Consider the following 14,977-nt stretch of genomic DNA (forward strand, 5'->3'; position numbering starts at 1 on the left):
TTTCCCCAAGGTGATGGGGATCCTATCCCCAAAGTGATAGGGATCCTTTCCCGAAGGTGAGGAGGATATTTTCCCCAAGGTTCTGGAGATCCTATCCCCAAAGTGATAGGGAACCTTTCCCGAAAGTGAGGAGGATATTTTCCCCAAGGTGAGGAAGATCCTTTCCCCAAAGTGATAAGGAACCTTTCCCGAAAGTGAGGAGGATATTTTCCCCAAGGTTCTGGAGATCCTATCCCCAAGGTGATGGGGATCCTTTCCCGAAGGTGAGGAGGATATTTTCCCCAAGGTGAGGAAGATCCTTTCCCCAAAGTGATAGGGAACCTTTCCCGAAGGTGAGGAGGATATTTTCCCCAAGGTGAGGAAGATCCTTTCCCCAAAGCAGTGGAGATTCTTTCCCCGAGGTGAGGGGGATCATTTCTGTCAGATGAGGGGGATCCTTGCCCTGGCCATGCCCTGAGCATCCCGCCCGGTCCTTCGGGATAAGGAGAGAGAAGCACAGGCACGGTTCCCGTGGCCGTCCCCGCCCCGCCGCACACCCGGGCCGGGCAGTGTTTGCGGTCTCCAGGCAACACAGCGCCCGCTCCTGCCCTGTTCTCCCTCCCTCCTTTTCTCCTTCCTTTCCTCCATCCCTCCCATCCGTCCCAGCCCCGGGCTCGTCCCCTCTCAGGTATCTGCAGGGCCGGGCTCAGGTGTGCGGGATGAGGGGCAGGAGCCTCGCCCTTCCCGCTGGATGAAAAGAGTCGATTTTGTCCTCCTTCCTCCAAGCCGAGAGAAAAGGTAAGGGGTGGGTGAAGCATCAAGGTGTGGCTCTGTCTCCTCCGTGTCCCCCAGCAGCAGCGACATTGATGATTACAGATTTATCAAATGGTTATCCCAGCCTCATTCCATGGGCAGGGAACGCTGACCAAGGGGGTGGGTGCTTCCCAACCTCTGTGAACCGCTGTGATGTTTCTCCTCGTGGCTTTACTCCCCCAGAAACCTGGCAGCGACAAAACCCTGGCTCTTCACAGTGCCTGGGCATGCTGGCATCTGGCCTTTGTAAAGCTGCCCCCTCCAAGAAGAAAAACTTGTGTTCAGAACCCCTCTGGCTGATTTTCTGCTAAAATTCTGCTCCAGGGTCCCCCACTGCTGATTTTCTCTCAAACCTGTGCTCCACAGCCCCTCACTCATGATTTTCTGTCAAAATTCAGCTTCACAGCACCTCATTGCTGTTTTTCTGCTAAAACTCTGCTTCATAGCCCCTCATTGATTATTTTTTATTAAAACTCTGCTCCACAGCCCCTCATGGCTGATTTTCTGCTAGGACTCTGCTCCACAGCCCACCATTACTGATTTTCTATCAAACCTCTACTCCACAGCCCCTCACTGCTGATTTTCTGTTGATTTCCTGCTAAAATTCTGCTCCACAGCCCCTCATTTCTTACTTTCTCATAAAAACCCGCTCCACAGCCCCTCACTGCTGATTTTCTGCTCAAATTCTACCCCACAGCCCCTCACTGCTGATTTTCTGCTCAAATTCTACCCCACAGCCCCTCACTGCTGATTTTCTGCTCAAATTCTACCCCACAGCCCCTCACTGCTGATTTTCTGCTCAAACCTGGCTCCACAGCCCCTCATGGCTGATTGTCTGCTCAAACCTGGCTCCACCGCCCCACATTTCTCATTTTCTGCTCAAACTCAGCTCCACAGCCCCACGTTTCTCATTTTCTGCTCAAACTCAGCTCCACAGCCCCACATTTCTCATTTTCTGCTCAAACTCAGCTCCACAGCCCCACATTTCTTATTTTCTGCTCAAACTCAGCTCCACAGCCCCACGTTTCTCATTTTCTGCTCAAACTCAGCTCCACAGCCCCACATTTCTCATTTTCTGCTCAAACTCAGCTCCACAGCCCCACGTTTCTCATTTTCTGCTCAAACTCAGCTCCACAGCTGCTCACTGCTGATTTTCTGTTGATTTCCTGCTAAAATTCTGCTCCACAGCTCCTCATTTCTTATTTTCTCCTCAAATTTTCCTCCGCAGCCGCTCACTGCTGATTTTCTGCTGATGTTCTGCTCAAAGCCTGCTCCACAGCCCCTCATTTCTGTTTTACAGGCCCGGGCCATGTCCCACCCGTGATGGCGCTCGGTGAAGGCCCAAGCACAGGAAATGTCCCCCGAGGACCTCGCCGCCCTGCTCTGTGGGGAAGGGGACGAGCGCCTCTCCCAGCAGGAATTTCCAGCAGCCACCGCTTTTTACCTGGCTGCCTTCAGCTGCTGTGCCCCCACAGCAGTGCAGAGAGTGAGCTCCATGGGCCACGGGCTCCGGGAGCGAGTGGTGGCCACCTTGGAGGCCTGGTGCAAAGGCAAGGCTCAGATCCCCAAGATCCAGAGCAGGAACCTGGCCGTGGTTTCCCTCAGCGTGGGAATAGCTGCAATTTTCCTCTCCACCCTGATCCCAAACAACGTGGCGGCCTCTGTGTACGAGCTGGAGGCTCTGCTCCGGCGAGGGTGCTCGGAGGAGGTGGTGAGCAAATGCAGTCTCCTGCTGGAGGCTAACCCGAGGGCTTCCATGGAGCTGCTGCTGCTGAGGGCGCTGGCACGGGTGCTCTCAGGGACACAGGCTGGGCAGGGAATCGTGGATTATGTCCAAGCCTTTGTGCTGCACGGAACCAAGGCAGCGGCCTACGTGTGCAGCAGGCAAAGGGAGCACCTGCCCCAGGTGGTCCGGGCTTTCTCCGATCACCTCTCCACGTGCCACGAGGGAAGCCCAGGCTGCAGGTCCTCGGAGCAGTGGCTGGGTGACTGCTACAGCTTCCTGGCTGCGGTGGCACCAGGGCACACCTGGGTGTGCAGGGCACGGGCAGCCCACCTCCGAAAAACAGGAGAGTTTCAGGAGTGTGTGGCTGTTTGCACCAAAGGCCTTGAGGGCTTCTCAGCTGAGAATCTCAGAGGTGAGGACGTTCTGGCTCTGCTCCTGGAACGAGCTGCTGGGTATTTCTTCCTGGGAGGATGCATGCAGGAAACGATGCAGGATTTAGCAGCAGCCTTTGCAGCAGACCCTGCCTGGGCAATGAAATGCTTTCAAGAGCTTTTCTCGCCCTGTGATGCTGAGAAGATCGAGGAGCAGGCCAGAGCTGCCCTGGAAGGGAGGTTTGCAGCCTACAGAGAGGCTGTGCGTGCTCGGGCTGAGCTCAGGGGCACCTGTGGCACTGAGCTGCTCCCTCCTGTCATCCAGACAATCCAGCTGCTCCTGCACATCTGCCCAGGGTCCAGCCGGGAGCTCAGTGTCCGGCTGGCAGACTGTCACCTCCTGCAGGGACACCCCAGGGCCGCCCTGGACATGTGTGAGCAGCTGCTGGCAGCAGAGCAGAACACTTACCACAACACCCTGCTGGCATTGCGAGGCTTCTGCTGCCTCCACACCCAGGACCACCACAGAGCCCTGCAGGACTTCCAGAGGGTCATCGAGCACGATTCCCCACATCCCAACAGCTGCATCAAAGCCCTGTGTGGGCGTGGGCTGATCCGCATTTCTGGTGGCAGCAATTATTTGACAGCCCTGGATTATATCACAGCTTGCCAATTAAAGCTGGACGAAACCATCTTCACCATCAAGTCCTACGTGCCATGGAACCAGAGGGGATTGCTGCTGAAGGTCCTCCAGGAGGAAGGACAGATGATGCTCCAGAAGAAGAGGTACCCAGGAGGCAGCTCAGTTTCCTTTCAGAAAAAGCAAACAGGGCTGTGCACATTCCTAACCTTGAAGGTGTTTTGTTTTGTTGGCTTTTTTTTCCCCCTCCAGAGATGCCCCTGGGGTTTTCCAGCTGGCTTCTCTCTTGGTGGAGCTGGACAGCTCTGACGAGGTATCCCAGATCCTGTGTGCTGATGCCCTGTACCAGATGGGCCGTGGGGAAGAAGCCCACAAGAGGCTGTCCCTGGCCCTCTCCAGAAACCCCCAGAGGGCTCCTGTGCTGGCCAGGCTGGCCCTGCTGCAGCTCAAGAGAGGCTTTGTGTATGATGGCAACCAGGTAAGGAGCACCTGGAAAGCCTCATCCTCAGGGTCATTCCCTCCTCAACAGCTTATTTGACAATTTTTTCCCAGACCGCAGTGAAATTAGAGATTAATCCCTGTGTTCAGTGATTTGGGTGTATTTCCCCTTTAAAACTAAACTTTGCTGTTAGGAACTCCCTGAATAGCAACAGGGAGAGCTGTGTTGCAGTGAAACTTGGAGCCCATGTGCAGAACCTCTAGCAGAACTTTGAAGGTGTAAATACAGGGCTGATATTGCCATAAAATCATAGAATCACATGGATTTGTGTCCAAAAAGGCCACACAAGGACTCCCAGTTAAATCCAGCTCATTCCTCAAATGGTTTTTAATGGCATTTCTCAGCACTTCAACCAGGCAGAGCATCCTGTCCCTGAGGACAACATTATGGGATTGGGAATGTTCCCTCAGAGAAAAGAAGGCACAGCTGCCACCTCCCCAGTTATCCTAACGAAGCATTGGAGAAGAAACACACAAATGCAGGAACTCCAGTATCAGTATGCAGTTTTCTTTCTCCGATGCTGATAAATTGTGCTGGAAACCCTGAAAGCCATTCCAGCAAGTTGGTTCTCCTACCCAGGATTACAAAGCTGAATTCCCAGACTCTGCCATCAGAGGGAACTATTGTACTCTTTTTAAAATGCCAAATTCTGCTACCCGATAAGGAGAAAGGTTTTATTGTCAGCACTTCACTACTGCCTATGAAAAATAGAAGTTTGCTATAATTTGCTGCCTTTGGGAAGGCTGTTAATGAAGGGTGTGGCTTTATTAGAGTGCTCCTCTTGGAAGTTGGATTTCCATCTTCAGCTTCTGCTGCAAGTTCTGCATGGACTATCTGAAAATTTCTCTTCAAAATATTTTTAGCCCACCTGCCTGTCAGATGCCAAGCACTTTTATCTATCAATAAAATAGAGAAAATTAAAGTTAAAGGGATGTGTCTGGTACATCAGGATTAACTTTGTTCTTGTCCAGGCTTCTCTGGCTCAGATTTGAATATTCAGTCCCTGCTGAGCACTGTAAAAAACATCTTTTGATCCATTTTCATTGGAAATGAAGTTTAAAAAAGTGCTTGTTGAGGCAAAGATAGCAAAGGTCAGACAGGATTCTTTTTTAGGAGGACAGTAGTTTGTGGGTTTGAATCCATGCTTTTCCCAGATAACCAATAACAAGACTAAAAATAACTAACAGCACTTCCCTAATTTTCCATTATTTCACTGGTTTTGATTTTGTAATCAAAAGGGTCACTGTAATCCTTGTGTTCCTCAGGAACATTCTTTTTTTTGGGGCAATCATCCTGTATTTATAAAAGCACTCCACTGCCAATGTGGAGCAGATGCTGCCCAAAACAAAGCAGGCAGCACCAGGTATTTGCCCAGAATTATTTCCCCAGCTGCAGTGGTGGTGAGGAAAGATAAGAATTCCTGTTTTCTCCAGCCTGCATTCACACCAGGGCCAGCTGAGGAGATAAATCAGGGAGGTTTGTGGTCCTGGGCTGGCTGAAGCCCCAGGGAGAGGTGGGAAAGCTGGAGAAGGACACAAAGGTCTCACACCTCATTCAACTCTTTCTCTGCTGCCTTTTCCTCTCCCATCCTTAAGCTGCTGAGGAGACTGATCAGAATTGGAGACTCCTCCTGCCTCCTGCCAGTCCTGGACATTTTCCAGGACGAGGACCGAAAGCTGCTGCAGAGCCACTGCCGCTGGCGAGCCCTGGCCATCCTGAAGGGCAAACAGGAGGGTGCTGCCATCAAAGAGGCCATTGCCCACCTGTCCTTTGCCATCCTTGCTGCAGGTAGGAGGGCACCAGGTTGCCCGTGGGGGATTTGCTCCTAAGGGAGAGCACGTGGGTGGGACAGGATGTCCAGATCTCCTCTGTCACCTCCCCGGTGAGGGCTGACACAGCACATTCACCTGGGCCATGAAGGGGTGGGGTTAAACAATAAGGAATTTTAAATTCCTTGAAATGGGTTCAGCTCAGTTCTACAGGGACATCAACCCCTTTTCTTCACCCAGTGCAAAGAAGTGAATGCAGCCCCTCACACATTTCACTATCCCAGCTTTCCCTCAGGAGAGAGACCAGGCTGACATGGAAATTCTTCTGGCATGTTCCAAGTAAAACCATGTTTGTATGGAAATCTGCCTCTCACTCTGAGCAAATGTTATGACAGCAGCACTGAGAAGAAGAGAGACTGGCTCGTGGAAATGGAATAAAAACCCTGCTAATTGCTTGGAGATGGTTCCATTTCACAGCCCATGCATTCCAGCTTATCAGCTCCCCACCTGCTAGAACAGATGCTTGTTAAGAAATAGATATTGTCTTTAGAGAAGCCAACTGGTAGAGCTCCAGAGTGATAATAACCTTTGGTACAGAAGTTTTGGAGCAAATCAGGAGGGAGAAAAAGCCTCATTACTGAAGAGGAATTGCTTGGAGCCTTTCTGCTGGCTGATCCCTGCAGGCAGCTGCATTTGCTGACCTCCCTATGAAAACATATTTCCAGTGGCACTGATGATTTATCATCCAATATTGGATGCCACAGTTATTGATTGCAACCCTGGCATGTTAAGATCCTTATCGAAATTGCCTTGGAAGGAATGGATATGTGGATGGCAGGCAGAGAAATGCTCTGCAGGCAGGGAATGGAGGGACCAGGATTTTCACTGACAACTCTATGTGTTTATTTGGGCAGCACTTGTGTGAAAGCAGAGGGGAAAAAAGAATGCAGCTCAGTATCACAAATCCCAGTGCATATTAATTCTGGCAGGGAATTAGTCAGTCCCATCTGGATAACTCATTTATCCAAAACAATGTGTACCTTCCCTGCCCTTGGGAGGGGGTTGGGGACTCTTTAAGGTCTCTTCCAACCCAAACTATTCTGTGATTCTGACCTCAGTTTACTAAAAGAGCCAACTGGCTTCATGCCTCCACTCTCACATAGTCACAGATCTCCCTCTGATGGCTTTCTCCTCTCATTCGTGCTGCTCCCACTCCAACCTGACACAGATTCTTCTTTCCTTTCAACTCATGGCTGATAACACCTGACAGGAATTCCACTAGCAGCAAAAATAAAGGAAACTTCCACTTAAGCAAACTCTCATTGTACTTCATCCTGAGGTAATCTCAGGCCAAGTGGAGCTTTTTTGTAGCTTCCTTGTGGGTATCCTTGCAGTAACCATGGCTGCATCCCTGTCCTCCAGGTGGTTATGCTGAGGATTGCCTCCTCACCAGGGCCCGATGCTATGGGACCCTTGGGCAGATGAAAACTGCAATTTTTGATTTTAATGCTGTCCTGAAGGAGGATCCCAGGAATGTGCAAGCTCTGAGCGGCCGAGGGTTGGTTCACCTCGCTCTGAGGCAGCAGAAGGTACTGTCCATGTGGGGCTTTGCTGGTTTTTCTGAGGGTATTGAACAATATGAGTGTAAAGTATCACCAAATTTGTTGTGGAATCACTGGATCAGGAGTTTCTCACAGAATTTGGACAGTGAAAGGCTCTGGGTTTGGCTGGGTGTATGAACAGCCCATCTGACTTTACTGATTTTTCTTTCCCAAGCCTAGGGAGAGGAGGATAAACCTTGGTCATGATTTTCTGTGCTAACCCAAGGAGTTAAAAGCACTTTGCAAACACTCATTCAAACCTGCCTTTATGACCTCCTAGCAGCTTTGCAAATGGAAAAGTTGCAGCACAAGGACAGGGAAGAGCAAAGTTTTTCCGTGTTTTTTTCCATAGTTCAGCAGAGAACAGAAAGCAGCTGAAAGAACAAATGATCAATACTTAATTATTGCTTCCATTTCTTTCCTTGGTGTTGTTTTTCCACAGGAGGCAGTGCAAGATCTGATCTCAGCACTGAAGGTGGAGGCAGGAGCAGTGATCCCAGCAATCCTGTCCTTGAAGCCTGAAGCCCAAGGGTTGGTCACTGGGTGGCTCCTCCAGCATGGCAGGGCCACTCTCAGCGAGCTCGTGGCCACCAAAGACCTCCCAGGAGAAGAAACCCTCGGGGACCTTCTCACCATGGCGAAATCACTGACCAAAATCTGCAGGGCTGCTCAACATCACATCTTCTACACTGATGTTTTGATGGCCAATGGTGAGTTCCAGCCCTTCAGCACAGCTGGTCAGGCCTGGTGAAGGAGCAGAAAATGGATAGAAGTGAATGTTAGATGTCAAGAATGTTGCTGGATGGTGCTGGATGGTGCTGGACAGTGCTGGACAGTGCTGGATGGTGCTTCTCAAGAGAAGTTTGTAAACATTTTGGGACAGGGTACGATGTAATTAACACCTTTAGACGTGGACTGGCTGCCTGACCCCTGCCTTGCTGTGGTTTCTCAGTACCTTTCTCTCCATGGGATGGGTTATGGAGTTTGTGCTGGTGTTCCCCAACAGGAAAGCACCAAGAGGCCCTCAAGCACCTGCAGGAAGCCTTTGGCCACTGTCCTGCTGAGGACTTTGCCAGGGCTCGCTTGGCTGTGCTGCAGCTGCAGAGCAGGAATGTGGCAGGGGCAGCTGCCCCGCTCAGTGTCCTGGCCAGGAGAGATGAGAAGGACTTGGCCTTTCTCCTGAACTTTGTAGACACCAAGCAACAGCAGCATCTCGCTCAGGTACAGCCCCTTTTTTGTGATCCCACATCTGTTGACTCAGTGGGGAAATAATTGGGAAGTAAAACTGGGATTGCAGGGATTTCTCCCTGCCTTGAGAAGTGTGTGGGAAGAGTTTTAGCAGATGGACAGGGCACAAATTGGCTTTTCCTCCATCCAGGTGAGGGAGTTGAAGGCAAACTTCTTCCACTGCAGTGACCTTGATCAGTCTCTAATGATCCATCATTGCCACATCTGAGCACTTGGGATTCCTTTTTGGTCTCCCTGGCACAAGAGCTGGTGATGGCCACACTGAAATTCAGGGGGTGTGAGGGGCAGCAGGTAGGGAGGGATTTAACAGATCATTGCTAATTGTACTCTGGGGGATACATGGGGCTCAGGGATGGCTCCTGGTGAAAGAGTATTCATGATTTATTAATTTTCTTGGTGAAAAGAAGCCAAATATTTCAATTCAGTGACATTAAATGCTTCCATCCTTCTTTAGTGCAACATTTAGGATTTCTAATATGTTTGCATTTTTGCAGAATTAAAGGTTTTGAGGCTGGTTTTCTTAGCTAAAACTGACACAACAATGTCACAAAGCCCTGGTCCCCCCCAACTATTTATTATTCAGCATTTTTTCGTGTTTCTCCCCCAAAGTACACCCAGAAAGTATCTCCAATAATAAGACAAGAGAAGGTCAGATTGATGGTGGAGAGTTTTAACACTCAGCCAAACATCTGCAATTCTGATTACCCAGAAGCTCTGAGTTCTGAGAATCAGTTTGCTTTCTTTTATGCAATTTGTTGCTGGTGTGCACCCTGGTGACAAGCTATATTGTTATGCTCTCTCCCAGGTTATAAAACAAACAACATGCTGATATTCTTAATGCAGCAAGAGGAGCCCTTGGAATGTATTTGAACAGAACAGCAGGAGGATATAAGTAAACAAGTATTAATTTACCACTCCCCAGACATGACCCATTACAGAGAAAAGAGCCCCTCTCTTCTAAATAATGTAAAAAGTTCAGTCTTAGGGGGAAGAGTTGGAAGATTTCAGAGGCAATTTGCAATCTTCCACTTTAGAAAGTTGATAAAGGAACAATTGAGACTGTGACCAGGGAGGCCCTAAGGAGGTGTCTGTAAATGAAGACACATTTTACAGCTGAATTTCCCCTGCTGCCACATCATTCTTTCTGTGGGGGTCTCACAGCCCAGTCCATCCATGCTGCTTCCCTTCTGAGGCAACACAGGAGGGATGTTCTTTGCTGTCAATAAGAAAAGAAAAATGAGAAGAAAAAAACAAATTAACATTTGTGTCTCTTATACTGCACTGACATGTGAGAACCCACTGGTGCCACAGGTGTGTGAAGCCTTAAAAATGGGAGAGAAACTCTCTTTTTGGCAGCTGTGTCTGAAATGAAACCCCTCACTATGGCTTATTTGTCATGAGAGATTCCTCTGCTTGAAATGAAACCCCTCACTATGGCTTATTTGTCATGAGAGATTCCTCTGCTTGAAACAAGAGGTGTGACCAGGCTGATTTCAAAACTGGAGCCCAATACCAGGGTTGGAAGTTTAAAAAGAAAACATTGCTCCCTTTCATCTCTTGCTTTTGTTCAACTAGTAAATGTTTGAACTCAAGCACCTGGGGGTTTTTAGATGTATTTTCTGACCAGGGGAGGAGTGTGTGCTCTCTGGGGTGGGGAAGGAATTGTTTCATCCACCTGCCCAGTGTCTCAAAGGACTTCCCAGCAGCACTTCCTTTTGCCTGCAAGGTTATTCTGGTTTCTGAAAGGAAGATCTCAGTAAAAGCAAAGTTTTAAAAGCTCACAGACAGAATTAATGCTAAAATTCCCTGGGAGAGGGAGTTTGCTCTGTTCCTGAATTTCCCAGGTAGGAAAAGGAGAGTTCAGAGTTCACAGCCAGTCTCAGCACTCCAGCACAAAAGCATTTTTGCCACATTGTTTTTTGAGTATTTGGAATTACAGGCATTTTAAAAACGTGTCATCATTAGCCTGTAGCCAGGTCTGAAGAGCTAAAAATAGTTCTCCATAAGCTGAATAGGAAAGGGTGGAGGAAGGCGAGAGCTCCTTGATGTACTCTTTTTTTTTTTTCATGGAAAACAAAGCCATAAAATTCTCCCATTATTTATAGTGAAAGAGGTCCCATGCTGAGAAATTTGTAAACAACTGGGAGAGCCCCATGGGAATAGGATTCTGAAAGATTTATTAAGCTGCAAAAGGTCAGAGGAAGGGAGTTTGCTTGCTGCTCGTGCAGCTTCAACCCTTGGCTTTCCTAAATCAGGGGTAAAAGCACGACTGATTCCCAACCCCTCACACAGATCCTCAGGGCTGCAGCTTCTGTGGAGATCCAGATTGCTACCAAAAGGGTCTCCAAAACTATATGGTCTGTGCCAGAATTAGGTGAAGTTGCCATTCCACATGTCCTTCATGGCACGTGCAGGTGGAGAAGGAAAGACTTGCTCCAAACTCTCTGGAAACACCCAACCCACTCCCAAAGCTCAGAGTTTATCATTCCATCTGCTGGGATTTACTGCTCAGGGACTAACCCTTGGCCATCATTCCATGCCCAGTAAACTCCTCACTCTTTTTCTTTCTAAGGAATTAAGCCTTGGTCATATCATAAGATTGGTCCCTAGGGACTGAAACCAAAAATGCCACAAAAATATGTGTATGTTCAGTCCTTTACACCCAGTGAGGTGAATAGATGGAAAAAAGGAACACAGAGACCTAATCCAGGGATCCACTCATGGCCCTTTCCAGGTGGCAACTGAATTATTTCAGTCTGGAAGCCAAAATCAAACTTTTAGTGACAAGTTGGACTCGAGTTCCCCTGGCATGCACTCCACAGATTTTCCTGCCCTTCCAGGTGCCCTGCAATGAGACTGATGACAAAATGCTTCTCCAAGGCCATGTGCAGGGAGCAGCTGAACTCAGCTGTGCCATGTCCTCTGGCTTCCCTTGCCTTCTCTCCCTGAGCCTGGTTTTCATCTTTATCTCTGTTAGGAGATAATGTGCAAGCTGCTGATTAATCCTTCCCTGTTACATCCCAAAAATGTCCCAGCTCATGTCCCTTGAGTCAGGCAGAGCCAAAAGAGAATCCAGAATCCAGCTGCCCAACCTTGCTCCATCAGCAAGGGTGAAAGGGAATCTTTTCAGATGGGATTTTTCCTCCAAGTGTGGCAGGAAAGGTAGAATCTCATGGGTTGATTTGGGGACTCTCAGGGAAATGTGAAGGAGTCCAAACAGTGGCTCAGTGAATAAATGCAATATTGCAATATTGTGGTGCAGTAACACCAAATGCCCCAGGTTAGAGCACTGAAACCTCCAGCATCAGATTCAGCATTCAGCACAACAACAACAATTGTGTTTTCTTCTGCCTCTGAGACAACAAATGCACCTTAGAGGCTGAAAATGACAATTTAACTACACAAACACAAGCTATCTTGAGGAACTGCACTGTGTTCCTTGGAACAATGTGATCCAGAACTCTGGAATTTCTAGGGTGAAAAAAACACCTTCTCTTGCCAGGATGCTCCCCAGGCAGCTGCAATTCCACCTTGATCCCGTGTTAAATTCCTGCCACTGAGGGGACACTTGCATTGAGGAGTTGTCTTAAAAACATTTCAAAGGACAAAGCAAATGTGCTGCTCTTTAAATGTATACACAAGACATCTGAGATGGGTTTGGACAGGCTGCCTGAAAAATTATGGCCAGAATTGTTAAAGCCAGGGGTTGACACAGTTTGGGGAGAAGTCCTATTGCTATTTCTCTGTGTGGAAGCTGAGACTCCTTAATAAATATGATTATGTCAAGAAAATTAGCAAAAAAAATTTTATATATATATATATATATATATATATATATATATATATATATAAAATATTTATATAGCAATATATACATTATATATAGATATATAAAATATTTATATTGCAATATATTTTAATATTAGATAGATAGATATAGATATATAATATTTGCATTATAATGAAATAACTGGGGCAGAATTCCTCATAAACCATGAGGAGAGGCTAAATTATTTCATGCCACTGCTCTCAGGTGAGGTGCTGGGACTTGCCCTGCAGTATTGATCCCTTCCCTGCAGAACCTGTTCTCCTCAGTCCTGGCAGACAGCAATCAATCCTAACCTCAGCCAGCCAAAATAAAAGGGGCACACAAAGAGACTGGAGGACCTGACCTGGCTGTCAAGTGTGGCTACTAAAACAGGGGCTGGGCTAACTGGATTTCTGCATCCACAAGCAGGAGTTACCCCCTGAAATGAGGGTAACTCATTTTCTTGAAGCCTCAGCTTCTTTGGCCCAGCCTTTTGCAAGCCCTCAGCTGCTGATGGCAGACTTGTTTATAACTTGAATATTCACTCTGCTGCAGCACGTTAAAAGCTTGATTTATTACCAATAAAGGGAAATAATGAGAAATCCATTAGAGGCAAATACTTCTAATGGAGTTTTCTTTATTGACCTCCATGAACCTAAAAATTATGTGGCTCTTTTGACCTTCTCTATTTTCTTGTTGTTTTTCCCTTCAGATGAGGCCAGAGAGTTCAAATTGCACTCAAGATTAACAATTAGCAAAGCCACCAGTTGGCCTTTTTATTTTTTCTACAGCTTAGGTAAGCTCCAGTAGAGACAAAAAATTCATTTTTAGCACTTGCATTTGTGGGGCAGCGCCTGGGGATGTTGGTCCAGGCAGCTTTTTCTTCATCATTCCTGAGGAATTTAAATAAATTCAGAAGAAATTCTGTGCAGAAACAAAGGACTTCAGAAGCTCCTGAGATAATAGCAAGTTCCCAGTGAGCCAAGAGTTTTACATCTTATCTGTATGCAAAAATATGCCAATTATTATTCCTCCAGCTAGATGCAATTCCAGCATTTGACAAAATAACTAAGATTTCTTAGTGTCTGTGTGTAAGACCAGTCCGGACTAGATACTCCCCTATTTTTTTCCCTTTTTTAACTAACATGGATTACTCTGTCCCCACAGGCAGCAGCCCAGGAAGGGAAGGTGCTGATGAAAGGCCACGACCACCAGCAGGCTCTGGGCTACCACAGCCTGGCTGTGCTGGCCAGCAGGGACAGCCCCAGGTACCTGCGGCGCAGAGCTGCCTGCCTGATGCACCTGAAAAAATATGAAAAAGCTCTGAAAGACATGGAGAAAGTGATCCAGGGCCATGGCTGTAACAGCCCAAAAACACGGGCTGGAGATCACTGCTGCCAGGGCTTCCTGCTGCTGGCCCTGGCTCAGGAGGAGGCAGCAGTGCAGCACTACATGCAGGCCCTGCAGCTGGACGAGCCCCTGGCCCTGGGCACCATCACTGACTGCCCTGGCAGGGAATCTTTAACCAAAACATTCCACAAAATTGCACAATATAACTTTGAAAAGCGGCGTTATGAAGAGGCCTGGAAAATCACAGACTATGGGCTTAAAATTGATAAAAGTTCTGAGCTCCAGAAGCTGAAAGCAAGACTCAAAAGAGAGGCATCGAGCTGTAGCATACATTGATTTCTCTGTCTGGGGATTTTCCAGTCTGATTGCTTTCTGGGTGGCTGCAAGAATGAAGGAAAGATGAGAAAGATAAGAAAGATGAGAAGCTCATGATAAATATGCAACAGACGTGACTCTGAACATGGAGTAGAATGTTTAAGGCAGCAAAACAAAACTGACCAAGAGAGCAATGAGGGGAAAAACCAAATTGCATGATTAAGGATTCCTTAAAAATATTGTGGATTTTGTAAACTCCCCATTGTGAAAAAGCCTTTTTTTCTGGCTAAACAATGAATTCTAACACAGGGGTTCCACTCCTACTGAAGGAAAACATTCAAATCACTTGCAGCTCATGAATAATAATCATGTATTTCCTAGCTAGTATTTGATGTACTGGTCAATTAATTTGCCTTATTTTTATGGGCCAGTCAAAAGGATCAGTCAAAAGTAACTCCTGTGAGGTGTTTGTGAAGGCCCTGTCTGTTGGTTACTACTTGAAGGAAAACATGATCCAATTCTTTTTTTTTTTCAGCTTGCAAATGGAGCCAACGGTTGTTTAAGGATACAATTTCATGCTTGGAAAGAAACTCTCCAACAGCTTCTTCATGCCCACTATGGGGAAAAAGCCTCATCAGTGTCACTAAGATTAAAATCTAATTTGGGTGTTACTCCCCTCTCCTGCCCCACTCCTGGATGAAGGATCTGCCCTGGTGGGAATGTAGTGGATTTGACAGGATCAGCACCAATATCAGGGATGGGGCAGCACAAATCCCAAATAAACTGTTCTACTGCCCCAGGGGACAGTGAAGTAACAGATAAACTGTTCTACTGCCCCAAGGAACAGTTTACCCAGAA

At 47.5% G+C, this 14,977-nt stretch overlaps 1 protein-coding gene across 1 annotated transcript; it reads left to right on the forward strand.

Annotated features, from left to right (window-relative positions):
• The first annotated feature begins 2,097 nt into the window (after positions 1 to 2,097).
• Positions 2,098 to 14,691, forward strand: TTC34 (tetratricopeptide repeat domain 34). The gene is made up of 7 exons (XM_068212810.1): positions 2,098 to 3,675; positions 3,782 to 4,007; positions 5,624 to 5,816; positions 7,220 to 7,386; positions 7,841 to 8,108; positions 8,405 to 8,619; positions 13,622 to 14,691. The coding sequence occupies exons 1-7, from the start codon at positions 2,147 to 2,149 to the stop codon at positions 14,138 to 14,140; spliced, it is 3,117 nt and encodes a 1,038-aa protein (XP_068068911.1). The 5' UTR covers positions 2,098 to 2,146; the 3' UTR covers positions 14,141 to 14,691.
• Positions 14,692 to 14,977: the final 286 nt, after the last annotated feature.

The sequence above is a fragment of the Anomalospiza imberbis genome, chromosome 23 (genome assembly GCF_031753505.1).
Source record: "Anomalospiza imberbis isolate Cuckoo-Finch-1a 21T00152 chromosome 23, ASM3175350v1, whole genome shotgun sequence".
NCBI classification, from domain to species: domain Eukaryota; kingdom Metazoa; phylum Chordata; class Aves; order Passeriformes; family Viduidae; genus Anomalospiza; species Anomalospiza imberbis.

What these genes read in the sequence shown, in the direction of transcription:
- TTC34 (XM_068212810.1), top strand. Translation starts at nt 2,147, where the DNA reads ATGTCCCCCGAGGACCTCGCCGCCCTGCTCTGTGGGGAAGGGGACGAG. An exon ending in ATGATGCTCCAGAAGAAGAG is followed by an intron (nt 3,676 to 3,781) that starts GTACCCAGGAGG and finishes TTCCCCCTCCAG; the next exon opens with AGATGCCCCTGGGGTTTTCC. An exon ending in CTTTGCCATCCTTGCTGCAG is followed by an intron (nt 5,817 to 7,219) that starts GTAGGAGGGCAC and finishes CCTGTCCTCCAG; the next exon opens with GTGGTTATGCTGAGGATTGC.